General features: G+C 42.0%; 1 protein-coding gene across 1 annotated transcript in view; it reads left to right on the plus strand.

The window, feature by feature from the left end:
- DNER (delta/notch like EGF repeat containing) overlaps positions 1-23704 on the plus strand; it is a 301418-nt gene that overhangs the window by 178815 nt on the left and 98899 nt on the right. Inside the window, exon 6 of the mRNA XM_046642873.1 lies at positions 5659-5812. Coding sequence (XP_046498829.1) covers positions 5659-5812 — 154 coding nt within the window. The remainder of the gene's footprint in view (positions 1-5658; positions 5813-23704) is intronic.

Below are 23704 nucleotides of genomic sequence, written 5' to 3' on the forward strand. Positions count from 1 at the left end.
GATATGAAATAAATTTCTGGAGCAGGACTTCTTAGACCGGGACTCAGTGATGTGCCCACCACGTTCTCCTCAACATGCCTATGGTAAAGGCAACAGCAGATTCCACAGGGAGGCGCTGGACACAGGACACTGCAAGGTGATTTTAATGTTTCCAAGTTTTATCTTTCCTTTCTTGGGACTTAGCCAGACTCTTAAAAGAAAAATAACAAATTTTTTATTATGGAAAATTTCTAGCATGTATAAAAGTATAGAGAGTAATTTGGCAAACCACCATGTCTGCGTCACCTAGTTTCAACAATTGTCAACTCATTAGCCAGAGTTTTGACATTTTCAGACATTAAACTATGAATGGCCCAGATGTTACTTGGAACCAGGCTGGTCTATGATGGAAATCAAAATTGGCCCTGGAGAGTCCTTTAGCCAGGAGTGGTTTAAACAATCTTCTTTCCATTTTCAGAGGTGTAGGGCCCTGTTAGTCCCTTTTGGCTTGGGATTGTCCTCCTAATCCTTGTTCAGTATCCCCTTTAGTATGAACGTGTGGTCGAAGGATGTGTAAGTGGCTATGATGCTATCTTAACAAAACATAAGATCATCAGAGACAAGGAAGTAGGGGAAGAGGACCCTTTACCTGCACAGGCCTCTCCTACAAGTCTACCTTTAAGCAGCTTATTATAAAATCAGCTTAATTCAATGAACACTCAAACATCTATTATGTATGAATAACTAAAGTCCCAGATATCAAGGACCTCCAATCCTGGCGAAGAATTGCCCAAAGTTTCTAAGTCCGTTCATGAGTGATTAGGCACTTTATGTACAAGAGATGCTTTCAACCCCAGGAAGGGGATTTTTACTCTATTTTGATACCTTATTTGAGTAAATTTGGTATTGTTCTTAAGGCTACAGGAAATTAGAATCAGTGAAGCAAAAGGACAGTGAGTGATGCTGATAAGGACGGCAGCCAAAGAGTAGGGGAAGGGGTGGAAATCTGGAGCAGGAAATGAAATACTTCAGTCATCAGGGGTTATTTTAGAGGAAGCGTGAGGGGCACCCCCACATGTGTCTGACCAGCATGGCGATGATAGGACAATATGCAGCTGTGAGTGGAAAAGGATTTGGAATCGGAAGATATAGGTTTAAGCCTTGACCTTATACTTGCCATCTGGGACACCTTAAATAATTTATCTGACCTCTCTGTTGAGTCTGTTCTCAATTCCTAAAATGGATCTGATATCACCCACCTGACAGATGTGGTGAAGATTTGATAAAATAACTCAACATAAGCAAGCTCTGTAAACAATAAGATGCAATGTCTAGTCAGCTGGGGTTTTTATGTTCATACTGATTTCAGCGGGACATCAAAAAGAGACAAATATATTTTCTGTATGCTTTAAGGGAGAAAGTAAAATAAAATGGATAAATCCTGACTCTGAAACAGAGAAACACAACTCCTCGGAAAGCTTCTCTCTCTGGGGTGATTTGTACACAACAATTAGGCTTTCGTGAGAGGTGAAAGTTGAGAGAATGAGATAGAAAAAGTAACTTGGGGCAGATTGTCAAGGGTCTTCTGTGCCCTGCTAGGGAATTTAGACTTCGTTATTCATATATTTGGCTGTGTATTTCATAAAGCATTTGAAATATAAAAATTCACAAAGTAAGTCCGAGTCAGAGAAGGTATAAATTAGAAAGCAGTATCCATGTTAGAAGAAGGACGTAGTCATATAGATCACAGAGCCTAGATACTTATTAAAATTGAACTTCCAGTAGACTCTGAGCATACCGCAGCCAAATCCCAAAGGAGAGAAAAATGGGCAGGCTCGTGATCTGCATTGTTCCTGAGGACAAAACGTCAGTTCTCATGACTAGCAAAACTTTTACTGGCACTTAAATGAGTGCCTTTTCTTGGGTAGGGCTTTATAAATGAGGCAGAAAATGATGTATGGCATATAATGTGCCCACCAATGTCCTCATGGTAATTGCAATAGTAGGTTTAATAAGGATGTTTCTTATGGGGTCCTTCTCTTCCTCTTCCCTACTTTATGCTTCCCCATAGCATTTATCACCTAATTTACTGCATTATTGACTTGTTCATTTGTTTATCATCAGCCACCCCCACTGGCGTATAATCCCCATGAGAGAGTCTTATTCCCGTTTGTGTCTCCCCTTCTAGAACAGTGCCTGGCACATAGTCAGGTGCTCAATAAACATTTGTTGTGTGGGTGAATAACTGAATTCAGTCTGACTGAAATTTTTTTCCTACCACTATCTGAGAAAGTTTCATTAATGTACAAATGGAATATTTGACTTCAAGCTCTTGAGGAAAATTGAGATTCCGCATTGGGTTCTAAAATTAATCTCTGAGGGTCACTTTTCATTTTACCTGAAAGAGACTTTTACACAGAAATATACAATAGTTTGGCAAAGATTTGTCTTCCTGTAATTTAGTTAAGCTAGTAATTTTAAGTCCATTTTCTCTCTTATGCTGGTTAAGTCAATTGGTCCTAGGTTAATGATCTCATAGTCAGTAGGTTAAACTGCTTAAGGTTGGTATAACGGTTTACGACTTTTCGGTGATCAAACACAGTTTTCTGCAACAAATATGTTAAAAACATAGTTTCCTAATGAATATTCATGGCCTCTTACAAGTCAACAGTCTTGAAACTATTAAAACAAACCTTTTAATATTATAGGAAAGCTCTTAGTTCTTAGAAAATAGACTTAGGAAGAAATCTAACGTTATGGACAGCATGATATAGAATACACAAAGATTATGGTCATGGGTATGTACACATTTGTTAATCTTCTTCCTCATCCATCAATCAAAGTTTAAGAATCAGTTCATCGTTTTGCTTGGTCAAAAGCAATTGTTTCAACAGTTTCTTAAAGTTTCCTTCAAGGTTCCTGCTTAAAACAAAGCCAAACAAAATGTGTAGCTTCTGTTTTCGCTTTAAATTCAATCAAAGCTAACTCGAAGATATTTGATTTGGGACTTTAATAAATTATTTTCACAAACAACATATTTTCCGTGGAACTCGCCAGATGAGTTATATGCAAAATGTAGTCCCTAAATAGCCAAAGAAATTTATCTGCAATATGGAACGTCTGGATAGAAACCAAGTAAATTTTAGAGGACAGCTGCCAAAAATAATGACTCCTGGTAATTTATTAGGATGCTGAGACTCGCTTTGGAATTGTATGCGCTGGGCATGCACAGCATTTACATTTCAAAGGCAGTCACAAATCTGCAGATGCACAAAGGGATCCAGACACATCCCCTGCAAATATCAAAGGTGTACCTTGTTGTAAATCTGAGCAAGGACAAGATTTTCCTTAGAAGACAGTTCTAGAAAAGGAGTTTCCTATGTGAAAGTCTGCCTTTCTAATAGTCCTTGATGCCCCTTCTCCCAGCTTTCAACTACAAAGTCTATGCAAACACACACCAAAGGAAAAACTCACATCATGATAAACCAGATAGGAAGTCAACTATTGCTAGAATGCAGAGGGAATTTCCGTTTGCCACAAAGAAGTGTGAGAGATGACAGAAATAGAAGGCAGAAAACTTAACTCTAGCTTAAGAAGAAAAAAGCCATTGCTTTTCTTCCAACTGTTCTGGCTTCTAAGACATAACTGCAGAATGTGTTCTTGAGCTAAAGAAGACTTGATTATGCAGATTACAAGGATTTTGTCAACTCCTTTAACAAAAACATATTCAATTAACAAAAGAAACACACCCACATAAAATCTGGCGCTTTGGTCGAGCTCAATGTCCTGTTTGACTGTCTGGCTTCTTGCTTGGTTGCTGAGGCCAGGAGTCCATCTACTCCTGGTTTGTCACTTGTGGCCAGGGGCATCCAGTTCCAGTGTAAGCTATTATCTCACTGTTTAAGGGACAGTTTTTCTTAGAAAAGGAGTCTTCTAGGAGTGGGGCAAGTTAGATGGAAAGCACTAGAAGTAAACCTACAAATAGAATGCAGCCATAAAACAATTTGCATAATGAGTTCTATGAGTCTTCCTTCCAGGAATGCGAGGCTGAGTCAGTACTAGAAAATTTAAGCATTCAATTCGCATCTTGGTAGGTCAATGATAAAAAAATTGATGATTTTTTTTACAGAAGCTAAAATGGCATTTGATAAAATTCAGTCATCATTCCAGCATTCTGCTTAGTGGGGACTTCTGCAAACCTCCCTTTGAAATCAAAATTATTCTGGAAGAGCCACCATTGTAACCATGAGGACTGGAGAATCATTATTTGCAATTGATATGTGCTTTTGGGGGGTTTTGTTTTATCTAGAAAACCCAAGAGAATCAACTAAAACCTCTGACCTGTAGCGAGAGCTCAGTGTGATGACTGGTAACAGAAACCTAGCATTTTATACCAGTAATAATCGATAGCAAGTATGATGGGTGTTGCAAGAAAAGGATGAGGAAAATATCTCATTAACACTAGCTACAAAGAAATCTAAATATGTAGTTGTAAATTTATCAAGAAACGGACAAGAACTATAAACGTGATTGAGAGATGAAAAAAATACTAAAGAGAAGAGTGGACAACGCTTTCCTCTTTCAGGAGGGAGGAAGGCGCTGTGTTGTCCTTTGGAGGGGAGTACTGGGTGGGGATCCTGAGTTAACAACACCTAGAGAAGAGAGGAGAGTCTCCCTCTAGGAGCAGGAGGCTGGGACCCAGAGAGGGAGTCTGGGCCGGCTGAGAGGCTGTGGGCGGGGCTTTGGAGCAGTAGAGATTCAAACACTTGGTGATGTGTGGGCCTTGGGGAGAGCTGGGAAAGATGCTTTTGAAAGTTTAGTTTTGACTTTTTCAGAAGCCAGGTTTGCTTAAGCCATCCTTCTTTGCCTCCTCCCTTCCTCCTCATGAAAATCTGCGCTAACAATGTCCATTGCTTTGCACAGGCTTTGGAGCCAGCTTAGGGTTTCTTTTAGACCTGCCACCACCCTCAGGCCAGCGTTAAGAAGAGAGGAGGGCTCATTTTTATTTCGATTTTACAGGCATCTCAGAATTAAATCAAATGCAGTGCTCTGGGTCTGAGTTATGGACTTTTACTAAAATAATGTTAATCTCATAAACCAAACAAAAAGCTTACTTGAATTATATACTCTTCATTTTCCCTCGCACTCAGATTGTAGGCATGGCTGCACAATGAGGCCCATTTACAGGGTGATTCAGTAAATGCTGTCAGTGCTCTGGAACTGGAACAGTGGTCCGAAGATGACATTTGATGATGTTTTTGTTGCAAGCACTGTCTCTGCTGAAGGATTTAGTTGGTTGGAGTGACATCTAATTTAATAGCTGTAGCACAGTATATCTGCTCTAGCAAAATTGCCATTTCCCTGTCAGGCCAGCAAAACTTCATTTTTTGCTTAAAATACAGGTATTCTTTCCATTTCTATTTTAATACGATTGAAAAAGGTTGGGATAAATATCAATAAATAAAAAAAAATAAATGTTTGAAGTTCAACTGTAAAGAAATACATACTATTTCTCTTAAAGCTATGATTTTAATCAGATCATGACGTAAGTGACAGGATTAAAATACTCAGTGTGGGTAAAATTATAAAGAGAAGTAGTGCTTTTGAACTTTGAGTTTCACAGCCGAAGCATACATTTTGGAGGACTCAAGTAACGTATACTATATATTTGCATTTTAGGCAACTTTTTCCTGTAACTGTGATGACCAATATGTGGGTACTTTCTGTGAAGAATTTGATGCCTGCCAGAGGAAACCCTGCCAGAACAATGCCAGCTGTATTGATGCAAATGAAAAGCAAGATGGGAGCAATTTCACCTGTGTCTGCCTTGCTGGTATGGTGTCCATTGTTAATAGTTATTATATGTCTCTTTTTAGAGTATATGGTTATTAATTAGTGATGGTTAAATAATACTTTGTCCAGCTGTTGGACAAGGTGACTTCAAGATCTCGTTTGATTTCCTCAGTCTGTGCTTTATCTAATTGGGGCATGGAAGAAGGAAGTTCACATGGGATAAACATGGTGTCCCTTAGCTGGCTTTCTGACATTAGGATGCTTCCGTCTTAGCATTCCACCATTTTTGTTCTGGGATCATGGTATTCTTGGTCAAATGGAGACGTGAGTGTTTCAAAAACAATTCTGAAAATATATACTGAATGTGGCCTGGTGCTGTGCTGAGTGATTATGCTAAATAACTTGAGAAAAGTCTAGGATAAATTAGGTTCTTCTGTAAAGCCAGCTAATCTTCCCATCCATTTACGTTAATTTCCTTTTGTTTATGTATGTTCATTAGCTTAAGTTCTTGGTACTCTGTTCTTCACATTGCCCTTAACAAAGGGCAAGTCTTTACCATTCCTTGGTTGATATGGGGGTTTCCTGGATATTCCATGAGATTTTCAAATCCTCAGAGTGACTCTTAGGAGAGCGCAGTGGATGCTGTGCACACATTCTATTCTCTGGCAATTATCTTAATTGACTTCCTGCTCAGCCAGCTCGATGGTAAACCCTCAAGGAGCAGGAATAGCATTTTACCAGTGAACGTTTTCATACTGCTGTTGAGATGCAGCTTCAAGCAAACGCTGAGTTACTCCTTTTTTATTATTAAACAATGTGCCAAACTGACATCATCTTTCTTTTTCCATTTCATCCTGTTGCCAACGTCTGCCACTGAGTGGGGATTCAGGATGAGGTGGGAGTTGGAGACGGAGAGAGGGATGGAGTGAAGTGGGATTTGGGGTGATTAAATGCTTATTGTCAGAAATAAGACCCAACAATGGCCGAAGTTCATAAACGAAGAAGTCAGAGTTCTTCACGCCTGGATCCCACACTTTATCAAATCGTAAGGATGGGTTAATAGTTTGGTATATATTTTGCACACGTGCACACATGTGTGTTTGTGTATGTGTGTATGTGTATGTCTATGTGTGAGTGTGTATATTTCTCTTTTAGATCAGATGCTTATGTTTTTCTACATGTTTTAAAAAAGTGATTACAGTATACATGTTGTTAAATAACTTGCTTTTTTCACTGTATATATTTACCAGTAGATCACAGACATCCTTCCAGGTCAGTACATACGGAACCACTTCATTCATTTTAACAGTTTCATAGTGTGTCTCCTTAATTTGTACCTACAGGTCAGACTCCCCTCTAAACCCATTTATCCAACTGCCTACTTGGCATCTCCATTTAGATGTCCCAGGCCACCTTGAGCTCGGTCGTTCCAAAACGGAGCTCATTGTGTCCATTTGCCAGAATCCAGTCACTTAGTCCACTTAGTCCCTAGAGGCTCTGACTAGGAAAGGAGACAATAGGGTCAACAGTCTCACGGGCTCTGTCATGCCAGGTGCCCATGCCAGTAACTGTCAGAGGTGGGATTTGAACCGGCGTCTTCTGCCTGCCTCCCAAGCCCATGTTCTTGATTATTACACTCCTTTTCTGTGTCTGCAGCCACGCAGTTGTGCAGTACTTTCCTGGTTCAAAGTTTATGACTCAAGACCATGTCCTTCTCTCAGCTTTCTCATGCCCAACAGGTCTCCTCTTAAGAGAGAAAATATTAGGCACTTTTGTTCAAAAAAGGGACTGGATGCTCGAAATGAGGAATTTTCTACTTAATTTAATTCTGAATGCCTTTGAAAAACTTATATTTCTCTAGGAAAACCACATTTCCTTTGTGAAAGAACTATTTACAGGTTAATTAATATCAATTAATTCACTTCTGAAGCTCCAGATATATGCATGAGAACTCTCAAACAGTGGGAAGCGTGTTTTCCTTTTGAAAATTTATCCTGCTGTGCTCAAATTGTTGCAAGTTTGATCATGAGAAATTACCTTGTTTGATGAATGAATGACTTCAAACCAGGTTCTTGACACCAGAGAACAAGAACTCCCCACAAAGTCTCTTCGCGGAGACATTGTTGTCTTGACGCAATGTTCATTTCTCTTCAGAGGAGAACATCTCTCAGTAAGTGAAAATATTATTTTCAGCAAAGAAGCTTCAGCTCCAAACTTACTAATATTAATTTCTATGTCAAATGGCAGTGCCAATAGAATTTTTTGAGTCATGGGTAAACTAGAGATGTATGAATATGGCAGATGGGGTGTTCAGTCCGTTAAGTAATAAACTCTCTGCTTTAGTTTTCATTTTGATTTTTATTGCAATTTCTTGGAAGCAGGAGATGATTTTTGAAATAGTAAAACATTGACAAATGTCATATATGTGTGCGTGCCATATAAGATGAATTATAGATTGTGGTCAATAAAATTTCTATTTTGGGAGGAAATTTTTATCCAGTGTGATTGATGTTTTTCTTAACTTTCTTGCAGTACTTTCAAAAAGAAGGGGATTGTCAACAGCATCAAACACTGCAGGAGAATCTAAGAGGAGGTTATTGATTTTGGCAACAGGGTTTGTGAACACCATTGGCGGCTCCTGTTTAGATTGATGTGATGGCTACATCAGAAGCCTGGAGGTCTCTAACAGGCTACATATAGGGACAAAAGCAAGAGAGGTGGCTAGAAGTTACCAGACTCTTTGAAAGGCAACACCATATTAGGAAATAGTCACAGCCACTTGGTTTTCATGCAGCTGATAAGCTGCGAACTCCCCCAAGTTGATACTGGTTGGCAGCGACAAGGGTGGACAGGATGTAGATGGATGTGTGAATGAATAAACAGTAAATACCAACTGCTCTAAAGGCAAGTTCAGTGGCAAAATTAATGTGAGGAGCAGAATCAGGAAGAGTTCTCATTTTGTGTTTTAACATTATAGCATACCGTTTAAGCCAGAATGCCCACATGGCAGTCATAAATCCCACACAATTAGACCTGAAACGTGGGCTGTTTCCTCTGTTTGTTTCCCATCTAGCTTTGGTATCAGACTGTCTGGTTCAGAAAGAGCTTCCTGGAGACCCTGCTTGTTGCCTGAGGTTACATGAGCCCTCAGTGCCAGAGGCAGGAGACCTGGGACCGTCTGCCCTGGAGTGTAGACCCCTACCCACCCCACTCGACCACAACCTCCAGAGCCAGTGGTCTAAATCCTGTTTCTGTCCTTAACCATTTTCTAGCTGGGCTCCTTGGGCGAGTTACACAACCTCTCTGGACCTGCTTCTTTGACTCTGCAAGGAGATTACAGCAACCTTCACCACTGCTGCTTATGAGTATTAAAAGAGAATGTAAGCTCCTTGTCTGTTCTGTGGGCACGTATCCTGGTGCCTGGCTCAATAAAGATTTCCTGAATGAATGAACAGAATGAGATGCATTCTATATGAGGCACGCAGATACATAGCCGGGGCTCGATACTCTTGCTTCTCCTCTCTCTGCCCTCCCTCTCTGGGCTTCTCCCTGTAGCACATGTTGTGTTTTTTGCCTCCACGTCAGATTGTGGCTGGCCTGAGGGCAGGGACTCTTAGATGACATTAGTCTTTATTTCTCCATCTTCTGTCGGTGCCAAGCCCTATGCCTTGCGCATAGTGACACGGAATGCATGATTAAGTTGAAATTTAACTTCTTTAATCAAGATTTATTTTATAAAAACCTTCTAATTCCAAGAATATAATTTTTCCTCAAAGGAGCTATTACTTTTTCTGAAAAGAATAGCTGTGATCCACATTCACAACCACCACTGCCAAAATATTATTAGCATCGTACAAAGCATTTTTCAGCTTCAGAGTACTTCATTGTTCCGACTAATTGGTGATTTCAGCCTATTTTTAAAAACTCATTGTTTCCGAGGCAAGGGGAACGTAGCGGGTTTCCGTCCCAGCTTTATTCTTTTAAACACTGAGTGTTGCTAGGATAGACTCAGATGCCTTTGAGTTGTGAGTTAGAGATGGGTCACCTCCTCCTGGAGACAAATCTTGAGTTGAATTTGCTGTGAGTCCTCACGTCCAGTCTCACTCAACTCGAAAAGGGAGTGTGGGGGTCGGTTCTTTGGCTGAGTGGTTAAGTTTGCACCTTCCGCTTCGGGGGCGAAGGGTCTGCTGGTTTGGATCCTGGGTGCAGACATGGCACCACTCATCAAGCCATGTTGTGGTGGTGTCCCATGTAGAAGAGCTAGAATGACCTACAACTAGGATATACAACTATGTCCTAGGGCTTTGGGGAGAAAGAAAAAAAAAAGAGGAAGACTGAAAACAAATGTTAGCTCAGAGCCAATCTTCCTCACCAAAAACAAAACAAAACAAAACAAAACACCAAAGGAGTGCACTAGCAGATGAAGGCAGTTTTTAAAAGTAGGTTAGTTCAGTGTTTCTGAATGGAAGGAACCTCAGAACTTGCCTCTGTACATGAAGTGTGGGAAGCAATGGTGACTTTGTGAAGCTGAAGGACTTGACCAGAGTGACCAGGGTCTAAAAGCTCATGGAGAAACAGGAATTCAGGCCTCTTCACTCTGTGTCCATCTTTGGATCAGAGTACGTTTCACGGCCACATATTCATGTCTGTGAATTTTCCATTAGTTCTGAACAGAGCAGGAGGTGTGGACATCTCTGACAGGCTATGAATGGATTGCCTGTGATGCTGCTCGCCCCCTCTTGGGACCAGAGGAAGCACCATTTGGGGCAGAGAGGATGAAACAAAATGTAACATGGCTGTTCGGGCTTTCACTCCAGCCCCTTCTACTTACTAGTTAAGCAACTTCGTGTGACCCCCCCCCCCAAACTTTCCGTTCTTGGGTGTCCTCATCTTTAAAATAAGCGATTGTTGCGAGGATCATTCATTCATTCAACAATTATTTACTAAGTATCTACCATGTGCTGGGCATTTTCTAGGTGCAGAGAATACAGTTGTGAAAGAGGAAAGTCCCTGTGCTCATGGAGGTCATGTTTTAGTGAGGGAGATGAGTCAACAATATGTGTGTGTGTGTTCTTTGTTGCATGAATGTGTGTGTGTGTGTTTGCATATATGTATACAGCATCTGGGTGTATGTTTGCATATATGTGTAAAGCGTGTGTGTGTGTGTGTGTGTGGTCAAGGGAAGGAGTGAGGTGTAGTAATAGGTGCTAGGAAGTGAGTAAAGCAAGGTGAAGAGATCAAGAGAAATGGGAGTATGAATGTAGACAGGGTGATTAGGTAAGACTTCTCTGAAGGGAAATACTTGTGTAGAGACATGAATACTAGGAGCTTGTGAACAATGTGCATAGCAGAGGGAATAGTATTCCAGGCAGAGGGAACAGTGCATGCAAAGGTCCTGAGACGGGAATATGTCTGGAGTGTTTGAAGAGCATGCACCTAAAAGAACCAGTGATGAGGCTTAGTGCTGGGAAGGAGGTGTGAGTGGGCTGTGGAGGGATGGGGATTCCATCCTGAGAGTGACAGGAAGCCATCCGAGGGTGTGAACTGAGGTGAGCCATCTGATTTCCCTCTTGGAAGGATCACTCTGGAATTTAGTAAAGAATAAATATAAGGAAAGGGAATTGGGAAACCCATTAGCAAGCCATTTCCTGTTCGGGCAAGAGATGGTGGCAGCTTGAGTGCTGTGGAACTGGAAGAGATGAGAGGTTTGGGATTCAGGATGTACTGGGAGGTATTGCTGATAACACTGGCTGATGGGATGAATGGGAGGTGTGAGTGGAAGTGGGGAGCTGTGGACGACGCCAATGATTTTTTTAAATAATGGTTTTATTGAGATACAATCTGCATACCATTGAAGTGTACAATTCCATGGTTTTTAGTGTGTTCATAGAGTTGTGTAACCATCACCACAGTTGAGAACATTTTCATCACCCCAAAAGCAGCCCTCTACCCTTTAGCTGTCACCTCCTGATCCTGCTATCCCCTTCCGCTGGCCCTAGGCAACCGCTGATCTACTTTCTATCTCTTTAGATTTGCCCATTCTGCTATTTCACGTAAGTTGAATTATATGATACTTTGAAGTCTGGCTTTTTTCATTTAGCATCATGTTTTCAAGGGTCAATCCATGTTGTAGTGTGAACAGTAGTTCGTTCCTTTTTATGCCTGAATAATGTCCCATTGTATGGATGCACCACATTTTGTTTATCCATTCATCTGTTGATGGACGTTTGGGTTGTTTCTATTGTGAGCGATGCTGCTATGAAGCCCGCCTTTGATGAGATCTCCCTTCTCTCCTCCTCCAGGATCTTATGCTTCCAGCCTTTTCTGGCTTCCTCTCTCTGTCATCCTCCTTCTCCCTCCCTCTTTCCCCTCCTGGCTTCTTGTCGGCAAGGATTCAAAGGTCTCATCTTAAAACCCGTCCCTCAAACCAGCGAGAATTTAGTAGGTCCTTGTGGCTGCTTCCACATGTTTGCCTTCTTTTCCTCCTCCTCTCTCATCTTCTTCATCACTGGCACACAATGGTCTAGATCCAATTCGTAATTTTCTACCCACTCAGTTACACTTTCTTTCTCTTTATATCATGAAACTGCTTCTCCAAGGTCGTTGGTGGTGTCCTTCTCACTAATTTCCAGGGCTTTTTCTTTGTCCTCATCTCTTCAGAAGCATTTCTTGCCTGGCTTACAGAACACTGCTCTGTGTCCCTTCTCCTGGGACCTCTCCAAGCCTCCTCCCCTCCTTTCTTTTTCCTTTCTATCACCAGAGCTCTGTCCTTAGCCCTCTCTAGCCGATTTCCTCTGCCTTTGGCAGAACTCACTCATTCTGCCTTGTTACCTCTAAATGGATGGTTTCCAGACTCTTTCTTCCCAGCCTGGCCTGTCACCTCAGCTCCAGCACTTTCACTAGACTTGGCACTGATGTGTCTGCTGACTCCTCATCCCCCTCCTCAGACTCAACTGCAGACCCTCAGTGTCCCCTTTCCTCTGCCTCCCACGCATACTTTCAAGCCTGGCTTTTTCCCACGGCTCTAGTTTCTATCAATGGTGCCCTAACCGTGCTCATCGCTCAGGCTGGAAGCTTAATCCTGATGAGTGACTCCCTCATCTTGTTTATCTTTGGATAGGCACCAGGCTTGCTGTATTTATGATGATCCTCCATCTGTCCCTGGGCTTTGCTTCCTTTCCCATCACCGACGCCTGCTTCAGGCTGTTGTCATCTGCTGCCTGAGTGACTGAGATAAGCCTGTCCACCTCTCCACAACCCATACTGCCTTGCTTACGGTTGCAGCACAACATTCCAGAAGCCCGGGACTGGGGAGAGCTGACTGGGCTGAGAAGTCAGATTCCCCGTGTGCAGAGCCTGTTCCCGCTATTCATTTTCTGTGTGACTTTGGGGAAATTAATCTCACTGGGTCTCAGCTTTCTATCTGTAGATTGGGATGGTTGACAGAATCCAAAGCACCACCATCCAATGGTTGTTGTGAAGATTAAATAAAATGATGCACGTGGTGTACTTAGAAAGGTACCTGGCACCCAGTAAGCAGTGGACAAATGGTAGCTGCTATTATCATTGTTGTTATTGTCAAGCCAAGAGTTTGAGGCCCTTCACCGAGCCTACCATTCTGTCCTCTGGCCAAAGATTTTGCCCAACTCCTTCTGTGGTCTCCGTCTCTGGTGAGCCAACTTGGACCATGAGGGACCCTCAGAACGTCCTTTTCCCCTCTGCTAAGACCCAGAAGAGCCAGGCCTGAGCAGGCCACTCCCTGCCCTCATTCCCTGCCTTGGGGCTGGCCTTGCTCAGCTCTCACAGTCTTTTCAAACAAGCTTCATGAAAGGGAAAGAAAAGACACATGGGGAGTAAAGAGCATGGGGTTTGGAGCCTGCTGTCCTGGGTTTAATTTCAGGCTGAGTCACTCACCGACTCTGTCTTGCTCCTCTGAGCCTAAGGTTTCTTATCTGTGAGATGGAATAACGATATTGACCTTGTAAGAGTTAAAGAGAACACACAGAAATGCACACGTAGAAACATGCACTGACAAACATAGACACATGTGCATGCACGTACATACACATATCCACATGTAAGCACATATCTACACACACATATACCTTCACACTGGCACAGAACAGCTGATCCATAAAGGGCACCTATTTACCCCCTATATTACCCCCTAGTTAGCCGCTAAATACCAGTCAGAGAATGACCAATGACAAGGATCAGCGCTTTCATTCTTCGAATTCTCTCCTCAGAGCCTGTGTCCACCCCCTATGCCCGGTTTTGAATGCCCCTTTGGAGGTCCCTCATTTTGTCCAGACCAGAGCACCTGTCCCCAGGGAGAGGGGACGAGAGACTTATGCTGTCCCCTCAGCTGAAGCGAATGAGAACAAGAAGTGACCACTCTATGACACAACTTCACCAAGTCTGCACTCTGTTCAGAAACTTTCAAAGATGCCCACTGGTAACCCCAGCTCCTCAGCATGTGGGTTTGCGGCCTGTCACAGCCTGGCTGCAGCCCAGGCTTCTTCCCCCAACACTCCAGTCAGTCCAGCCTGTCACTGTCATCCAAATGTGCCTGACTTGGTGCCGTTTCTCTGCTTTTGCTCACATGATGTGTTTAGTTGTCTTACATGAACGGGCCTTCCCTCCTCCTCTGGAGTGTAAGCTCCCTGCAGGCAGGAACTGTGTCTGAATGTCTTTTGGATTCCCCAAGTGCGAATTTTCACTCACAAAAAAATTCTTTCTGAAAGAATGAATGAATACCTCCTTTATAGTTTGATTTGTGGCACAAACTTAGACTTCATCTGATAAATATCTTGAAGTCAGTCCCTTAACTTGTCTGTCGCATGGCATAAGTTCTTAATTCATTTATTGTTTTCTTCCTTTTGATTTCAGTTTCTCAGGGGGAATCATCAGGATATATTTAATGAAAGGAGCTTTCTCAAAACCTCTCCCCCTTTGTAATCACCAGATTAGAAGATATAGGGTGTCATGTATAGTCCGGCCTATATCAATGTCACAATTCTTATTTGAGTTCTAGGGAAATGGAATAAAAGGGGTTATTTAAAAAATAGCACGACATGGGCCTTATGCGGTCATTAATTACTTTATAATGAGCACCTGTGGTGTCCCTGGCTCTGTGCTAGGGGCCGGGGATGAGAATCACTACCACCTGCTCTTAAAGAAGAGTGCAGTAGATCTGGAAACAATGCAATGACAGGTGCAATAATGGAGCCTAGCGGCTCCCACTCATAGAAGGAAAAAGCGTGTGTCAACGGAGCCAGCAGTAAAGGCTTTGCGATATGATGTAGTATTTGACCTTCTCTGACCTTTTCCTTGGTAATCTGCATGATATGTGTACCTCTTAAATGAATAATATTAATATTTGATATTAAAAAAACTGTTTGCAGCTAGTTTTCCAGATCAGTGATTCTCAAACTTTAGCATGCGCCCCGTATCAAAGTCACCTGGAGGGCTCCTTAACACTCAAATTGCTGGGCCCGCCCCCAGAGTCTTTGATTCTGTAGGTCTGGGGTGATGCTGGTGAACTTGCATCTGAGCAAGTTCCCAGCTGATGTTGATTCTGCTGGTCTGGGGACCGCACTTGGAGAACCACTGATCTAAACCGCTGGTTAAAAAGTGAGAGATAGACAATATTGGCATATTGCTTGGCGGTGTTAAAATCGGTAAATTGTTCATCCATTAAAAAATATCGGGCCATTTGTGATGTGCTAGGCATGGTGCAAGCTACTGTGGATTCAGGGGCATGCTCCACAGAAACGGCTCCTGCTGCTGGGAGTTGATCTCATTCAGTCATTACCATCGTCCTGGGAGCCAGGTATCGTCATCATCCCCATTTCACCCAGGAGAGAAAGGAAGGTCAAAGTCAATCGTTTGATGCACTCACTCAGCTGACCATTACATCACCATCCGGGACCTTTGACTCTCCAAACCACTGTCCTCCCCATTGTGCTTCTTGCCTAGTACTGATTAGATGTGGTTATTTTTTTTCTAACCTTGAGATTAATTTTCCTAGTTCTGCTGAATGGTCGCTTTCTTCTATCCTTTTCTTTCTATCGCACAGTCCTGTTTTGTTATACTGTATCGATTGCCTTCACAGATGGGCCTCCTATGTCTTCCTTGCTTTGTCTTTGGTTTTTGAATTATGTGTGCATTTGTTCAGATGTGTTTGTTGTCTCCCCGCCAGTGGCTCTTACTAATTTTTTCTGTTAAATAATTTCTACCTTCCGACTTTGAGATTGGATGCCTCTGAGATTGAACGTCTGGATGGCACACAGATTCCTGCTATTTATTTCTTGCTTCAGTGTGCTAATATTAGGCACTCCATCTCTGCAGCAGCGGCTGAGGCCCCAGCCCAGCTGCTCGGATCCCCCGAGGGCGAGAACTGAGGCTGGTGGGTTCTCTTGGTGGCATCAGGCTTTCAGTACAAATCCAGCTGCTTCGCCTCGCTGCACAGGCCAGGCTATTAAAAGAGCAGGAACGTTAAAAATAGCTCCCACCACAATTCCCACCTTGGAAGCTTTGAGGACAGCTGTCCAAAAAAACAATTAGATTCTGCCTCAGGGAGTCGAAGCGAGGCAGAGGAATACTGTTATTTCAGTAGAGGAATCATGAAGTAAACATCACAGGCCAAACAATGGTGCAGGGGAGGAGAATGTTTCAAAGAACAACGATCATTGCCTTATTTTTTATTTTTATTTTTTTATTTTTTAAGATTTTAATTGTTTCCTTTTTCTCCCCAAAGCCCCCCAGTACATAGTTGTATATTCTTTGTTGTGGGTCCTTCTAGTTGTGGCATGTGGGAGGCCACCTTGGTGTCATTGCCTTATTTTTTAATAGTCTGGCTCATTTAGCCAACTTGGCTTACACCTCATGTAATTTGCCATTGAACTCCAGAAAGTTTCCTTCGTTTGAAGAGTGTAGCTGGTAGAGAGAGTGATTTAGGGGTGCTGAAGGGGTGCCATTTATTGTGATGTTGTTGGCAATCAAAAGACGCCACTAGGATATAGTTTTCTCCAATCCGTTTGGATATTCACAGCAAAAGTTAGCTATTTTTCTATCTCCATACACTGATAAATTTTAAATTATATTTTACACTTAAATACAAAATAGTGTAAAATTCAATACTCCAAATCTACATTAGACCAGATGTAATCTAGTGTCCTCCCCCCACCTCCCAAATGGATTATTCCATTCAATGCATTTCCTTCAAGGTGTCTAGACATCGTCTACCATCTGGCAGATTCACTTACCAGCACATGCACTTGATTGCATCTCACATCATTTCTCATGGTCAGACTGCTTTGAATGTGCTGAGTCTCAGACCAGAACTTTCTCCCATCATCCTGTATGTCCTTTAATGGCATCCTTATTATATATCCCAAGGCACAACTTTTCTAATATCTTTTTTGTTATATTAGCGTGTTCTCCAAAGAAAGAATAAAACCTCTGTGATTCTCTAAAAGGAGAGATCCTTATCTCCAATAGTCATCTGTTTTTTTGTTTTGTTTTGAGGAAGATTGGCCCTGAGCTAACATCTGTACCCATCTTCTTCTATTTTATATGGGGGACGCCTGCCACATCATGACTTAAGCAGTGTGTAGGTCCACGCCTGGAATCCTAACTGGCGAAACCTGGGCTGCCAAAGCAGAGCACATGAACTTAACCACTGCGCCACCAGGCTGGCCTCAGTAGTCATCTAGTTTTGAACCAAATATTTTACTTATTCAGTGAATGTCACACTTATAAATTCCTCAGTAACTTAAAAGTTTTTAGAGTCATATAGTTTATTTTAAAATGGTCTTTAACTTGCTAGAAGTTATAGGTATTCCTAAGGATTCTGATTTTTAAAAATGTTCTGAAGGTGCTATTTCCCTACTTTATAAAGGATTGGTTTCTATTTAAGGGAAGATAAGAGATATTGGGATAAAAACAAGGGTTTTTAGTGTGAAGGACCAAGGTCTCTTTGACCTAAACCAGGATTTCTCAACTCCAGCATCCCAGGCATTTTAGACTGGATCCTTCTTTGTCATAGGGGGCTGTCTTGTGTATTGTAAGATGTTTCGCAGCATCCCTGGCTTCTACCCATAGATGCCAGTAGCAACCACATAAACAATGTCCCCAGACATTGCCAAATATTCTCTAAGGGGAGAGTCACCCTGGTGGAGAAGCACGGACCTAAGGAATTAAACCTGATTGGGGCTGTTGCTGGAGAAAAGATCTGTTGATTTGCCCTGTGGCAGGGACCTGTTGAAGGTGCTGAATGCTAGTTGGAGAAGCAAGATTGAAGTTCAGAAGGGGGTCAGCATAACTCACCACTCATCCCAGTCTGGCTGGGGAGGGAGGGGCTCGTTAGCAGGGCAATTGCTCCATTGAGCTGTTTCCCAAGTTGGAAGTACAGACCTTTGCAGAACACAAGGTGACTTTAGACAGCACATTTTTTTGGGGGGGGGGTGAGGAAGATTGGCCCTGAGCTAACATCATTGCCAATCTTCATCTTTTTGCTTGAAGGAGATTGTCACTGAACTAACATCTGTGGCAATCTTCCTCTTTTACGTGGGATGCTGCCACAGCATGGCTTGACAAGTGGTGCTAGGTCTGTGCCCAGGATCTGAACTGGTGAACCCCAGGCTGCCAAAGCGGAGAGCACAAACTTAACCACTAAGCCACCAGGCGGCCCCTAGAGAGCACATCTTTTAGATAACAGATGATAGCTGATTTTTATGCTGATAGCTATGTATTTATTTTAATGTACATTAGGAAAAAGGGTAACCAGCACATTTCACCCATGCAGTTCTGAGTAGTATTATTGCTGAGGGAGAGGCTAAATCTAACTTGAAAGATATAGTTGATTTTAGGGCAAAAGCTTTAAGCAAGTTGATTCATTTGTGCCAGGAAATGTTTAAGTGTTGAGGATTCAGCGACTAACAAGACAGACAAAGTCCTGATTCTCAGGGGGGTTATGTTCTTGAAAGGGAACCAATAAAGAAAATCATTTCAGGTACTGATGATAAGTATAGTGTGATGGAGCCTGAAAGAACTCGGTGGGGACAACAGGAGACTCCGCAGACAAAGCCCTGCTCCCTTGGGGTCCCCTTCTAGGTGGGGAGGTAACAAGTGTGTGTATGTGTTGTTGAGTAGAGATAAGTGGGAAGTTGAAGAATAAAGACGAGCATGAGTCCCAAGGTCTGAGCTGATGATTTCTGAGCAGAGAGCTCACTCATGGGAGGGGACAGCCATGGAAGGGTGCAGAGTCAGAGGGAACAGCCTGTACAAAGTGATGGTGGGCCTCTAGGGCTGAGGTTTTGATGTCCTAGAGTGGCTTTTGTGTACATGGAAGACTATCTGACATTATCTTTTATGTTCTTTCTCTTGCAAGAATTAAACATAAATTATGGTGATTCTCAAGCTCTGCTAAATATCTCCATGTGTCCTGGCTTAGCTTTATCTTTCAATTTAAATTCATCAATCAAAAATCAATTATTCAACTAAACGTTTTGATTGGAATCATAAACTTGATGGATTCTCTCATGCACCGTATTTTCCCAATCATGACACATTCTTTGCACACAGTCTGCACCAGTTAGCCTAAACCAAAGAGCAAGTGGCAAACCAGGCCTTTGATCTCTGTCCTCGTATCATCATCTCCAAATTTGGCTCTATGTCTTTCTAGGTTAAAAGACTCACACCACTAAGGGAAGAGCTTTATTATCCTAAGCTAATTGCAGTTCTTGACCCGAATGAATTAGAGTTGGCACTCAAAGGACCAAGGTTATTTCTGGGAGAGAGATTTTTGGCTGTCTCACCAGACCCGGGCATCTAGAACAATTCTCATGTCAGTAATAAACACACAGAGGTGCCCCCCCCCCCCTTCTTCTTTAGTGCCTCCAACTGCAGCAAACTTCAGTTCGTTCTCTCCACGTGGAGTCGATTTCACAATGCACAGCCATGGTTTCAAGAGACACCTTGACCTAATTGTTCTGATTTTGTTTGCAACCCCCACTAAGGTGGGAGCTAACTTCCTTCCCTGGGTAGTTGGATTTTGCATTTCTTTAGCTCCTGTAAGACATGTTCACATCTCCCTGCTTGGTTCTAGGGGTGACTTTAATGCCATTCTTAGGTCCTTTACTCTTTTGTGTCATTTATTTTTCACCTCCTCTGTCTTTATTTCCTCATTTTGCTGATGAAACTCCATTGCGTCTCCACCAGTTCGTCCCCCCTCTCCAAGTTTATTGCCAGCTTTCTTCAGTGGTTTCTCCATGACATGTCAGTTTTAAATTCATGCCGTACTTCTCTTTTTAGGGCAGGACCATAACTGCTTTTGTTGTATTCTGTACCCCTCTCACATCTTTGTGTGGTCCTGAGGCCACAGCTTGAGAACAATGCTAAAGTCTGTGAGAAGGAGCTTGGGGAGTTTGGGAACAAGAACGAGGCCCAAGGTGGCCACAGTGTGGTGGTCACTGGGGATAGTGGGTGAGGGTGAGGGGGCAGGGGTCAGATCACACTGCGTCTTTTAGCCATGAGGGGAAAGTGTTTGGGTTTTATTCTAAGGGCTTTGGGAAGCCAATGGAGGGTTTTAAGTATAGAAGAGTATAAATTATGTCTTAAAACGATCTTTCTGGCTACTCCCACGTGGATCGTACAGTGGATTGTCAGAAGGCAGGAGTAGTGGTGCAGAGATGGGCTGGGAGACCGTGCCTTGAGTCCTGGACTCAGTGCCTGGATGCCTGGAACTAGATAATGTGAAAGGCGTTGTGTGGTCTGACGCTAATTTGGAAGGTGGTCCGTGAATGTTTGTGGTTTGGCTCTAAGGAGAGGCCATATCACTAGTTAGAGGAAAAGAAACTTAGAAAGTTACTGATATTTGCCTCCGGAGTTAGCTATAGACTTTTGTCATTTGTGAACCAGAATGAAGGAAGTTTGTCATTACTCTACTTTTTAGAAAGGTCTAAACGGCATTCACACCTTTCCTGCATCCTTCTGTGTCTTTACATGGGCTCTTTTCTGCGTCCATGGGAACTTGACATGGGATTTTCTCCATGCCCCTTGGGAGCCCTCTGGCATAGATCTTCAAGGCCTGAAATGCCCATTTATGTGTCTATGCCAGAGGAAATTCTCCCATAATACACACAAAGTGGCCACCACTTATTACCCTTCTTATCCACTGTGTTGACCTGACCACTGTCTTGCTTGAACGTCTTCTACCAGGTTCTCTGGGTGACTGTCACCACCTTGGTGGGATAAGGAAATGTTATTCACAATTGGCGTGGTTCCTTTATTCCCCATAGAAGAGGTGAACTTTCAGCAGGATGAAAGGAAGAACCCAAAGGCAAAGCTTTAATGGTCTGTTTTTCATTTTACTTCCTACCAGTCACTCATTTAGTTTTGACTCCTTGATTATGACATCATGTAAAAAAAACAAAAGACACAGGAAGAGTGATTTGTGTAAGTCTTAGATATCCAGTTCAGAATGTTCCATATAGATCAGTATCAATTATTTGCGTGACACCTGCAGGTACGTCACTGCTCTCTGAGGGTCCAGGAACTGACTCACTGGGGTTTACGAGCCCCGTAAGCCAGCTACAGGACTGGTGGTTCCTTCTTCTCTGCCTCTTCTCTCCCAGAGATGGCCTTAGTTGGCTAGTGGGAGCAATGCACAACAATAGTGCTTCTGGAACTTTCAACTAGCAACTTGTTGAAGGCAACAATAACACCTGGCTTGGTGTGGACAAGCTTTAGGTCCTGAACTACACCTTAGCAGATCCATAGGCAGCTATTGCCTGTAGCTGGTCAACTGGCCACCTGCAGCTAAGCATGCTTGGGAATCCCATAATCAACCCTGCCTCCTTGGGTCCCTCTCCCCTCCCTCCCACACTCCCCCATTGTTGTTTTTCATCTCCAGTTATACTGAAGCCATAGACCTGCCAATACATGCATACTTTACAGGTCTAGCCAATTACTCATGGCCTTTTTATTTATAGTTCTATGTTTCTTACATTTTAAAAATCTTTAATATAAAACTTTAAAGCTCAGGAGCAAAAAGCCATGATATAGTGACTGATCCTTGACCAGTGGTCCTCACTGGAGGGGACAGTTGGCATTTGAGTGAGACAGCTCTGTTCTATTGCACCATCTCAGGCCATGCAAGATTCAGCATCTCCACCGCTGCATACCAAAGGGAGCCCCACACCGTTATGACCATCCCAAACACCCTACACACTGCACATGTGGATTAGCCTCTTAAACTGAAATCCTACTAAATTAGTATTGGAGCATTTAATGTCATTTAAGATTCACTTTGCTTATAGGTTTAATTTATTAGATCCATTAGATAAGAACAAATTAAGTGCATAGGAAGATTTGTGTATTATCAGATAATTGTGGCTCTTAAAAATAAATTATTGATGTTAATAAATATAGTTGAGAGTGTTTAATTACATTTATAAATGGGAGCAAACATCAATTAAACAAGCCACTAAAAGTGATCTTTTAAATATCTCCTTTAGTTATAGATGCATATTGAAGTATTTACAGGTGAAATGAAATTGGCTTTAAGATACCTCCATAAGGAAAGTATACAAATATGAGGGGAATAGATGAAATTAAATGAACAAAATGTTAATAATTGTTGAAGCTAGATGATGGATATGTGAGGTTATATACTAGTCTCTCTATGTTTAAGTATGTTTAAAATTCCAAAATAAAAAATTCAAACAAAGAGTTCAAAAGAAAGTTCAAAGTGATTGTTAAGAATTTCTCTAAAGAATATTGAACTTCACGGAATCCTGCATTCTCCTCATATTCTTTCTATCTGGTGGGAACACACTCCTCCTACAGATGATATCTAGGTGGCTCCTGGCTATTTTTCATGGTTTTGTGTCATTCTCGAGTCCGTTTTGAGGTGTTTCTAATAACATGACTCACGATGCTCTATCCTTTAAACCACACTGCCTCTAAGAAGCTACCATTTGTAATTGGTTATCTTTTTGAGAAATGTACTTTTCTAGCCATATTGTAGAACCTTTGAAGGAAGGGATAGTGGAAAAGTAATTCTTGGCACCTCCAGCCCAGTCATAACCATAGGTAGGCTGTAGGTTGTGGAGGAATATTATGGTGTTTACTCTATATTTATGTATTTTTGGTCTGTTATTTTCTGTTATTATTATTATTTTTTGAACACAGAAGCTGTTCCCCCAAACACTTACCAACGTGTTGAAGTACATGAATATTCTTTGGAAGCAAGTTTCAGAAATAATGGACTAATGGATTTCTGAGAACACTTGGAGTTGCAAAATTATACTAAGTATATGATTCTAAAGATGGCTGTTATTTCAGATACAGGATGAATCCCATGATGCATAGAGGTCTTCGTTTTTGGATAAACTTGTGAAATAAGGACAAATGATTCTGTGGTTTACTTCCAGGATGGTAAAGATTCATATTGTTTTCAAGTACTGAAGTGTTCAGATCTCTTTTAATGTTTATCTAGAGATGTGATAAGTCTAGAAGATTCTGTGAAATTTCAAGAAGTGTTATGCTGTTGCCCTAATCCAGAACATCCTGGAAATGGAGCCTGCGTGTAGCACCTATTGAAGCAGAAAATCAATGACAATTCTAAGAACTAAGTGTATTTAAGAATATATTTACAGATACATACAACATTCAAAAATATCCATTATTTTCTGTTATTTCTGCTTTATATTGAATGCATGTTTGTTGATGATGTAATGCACATTGCCTTGGCGTAAGGTTAGGTTTACAGATTTGGGCTCAGGAGTTTGAGTCTCTCTGTGACTTGGTGCAAGGTACTTAACTTTTCTAGCCCTCGGTGTCCTCATCTGTAAAATGGGCATGATTATGGTAGTCCTGACTTTATAGGGTGGTGGTGAGGATGAATTAATGTATGAGAGAAAAAAGC

The sequence above is a fragment of the Equus quagga genome, chromosome 17, assembly GCF_021613505.1.
Source record: "Equus quagga isolate Etosha38 chromosome 17, UCLA_HA_Equagga_1.0, whole genome shotgun sequence".
In the NCBI taxonomy this organism is placed as follows: Eukaryota; Metazoa; Chordata; class Mammalia; order Perissodactyla; family Equidae; genus Equus; species Equus quagga.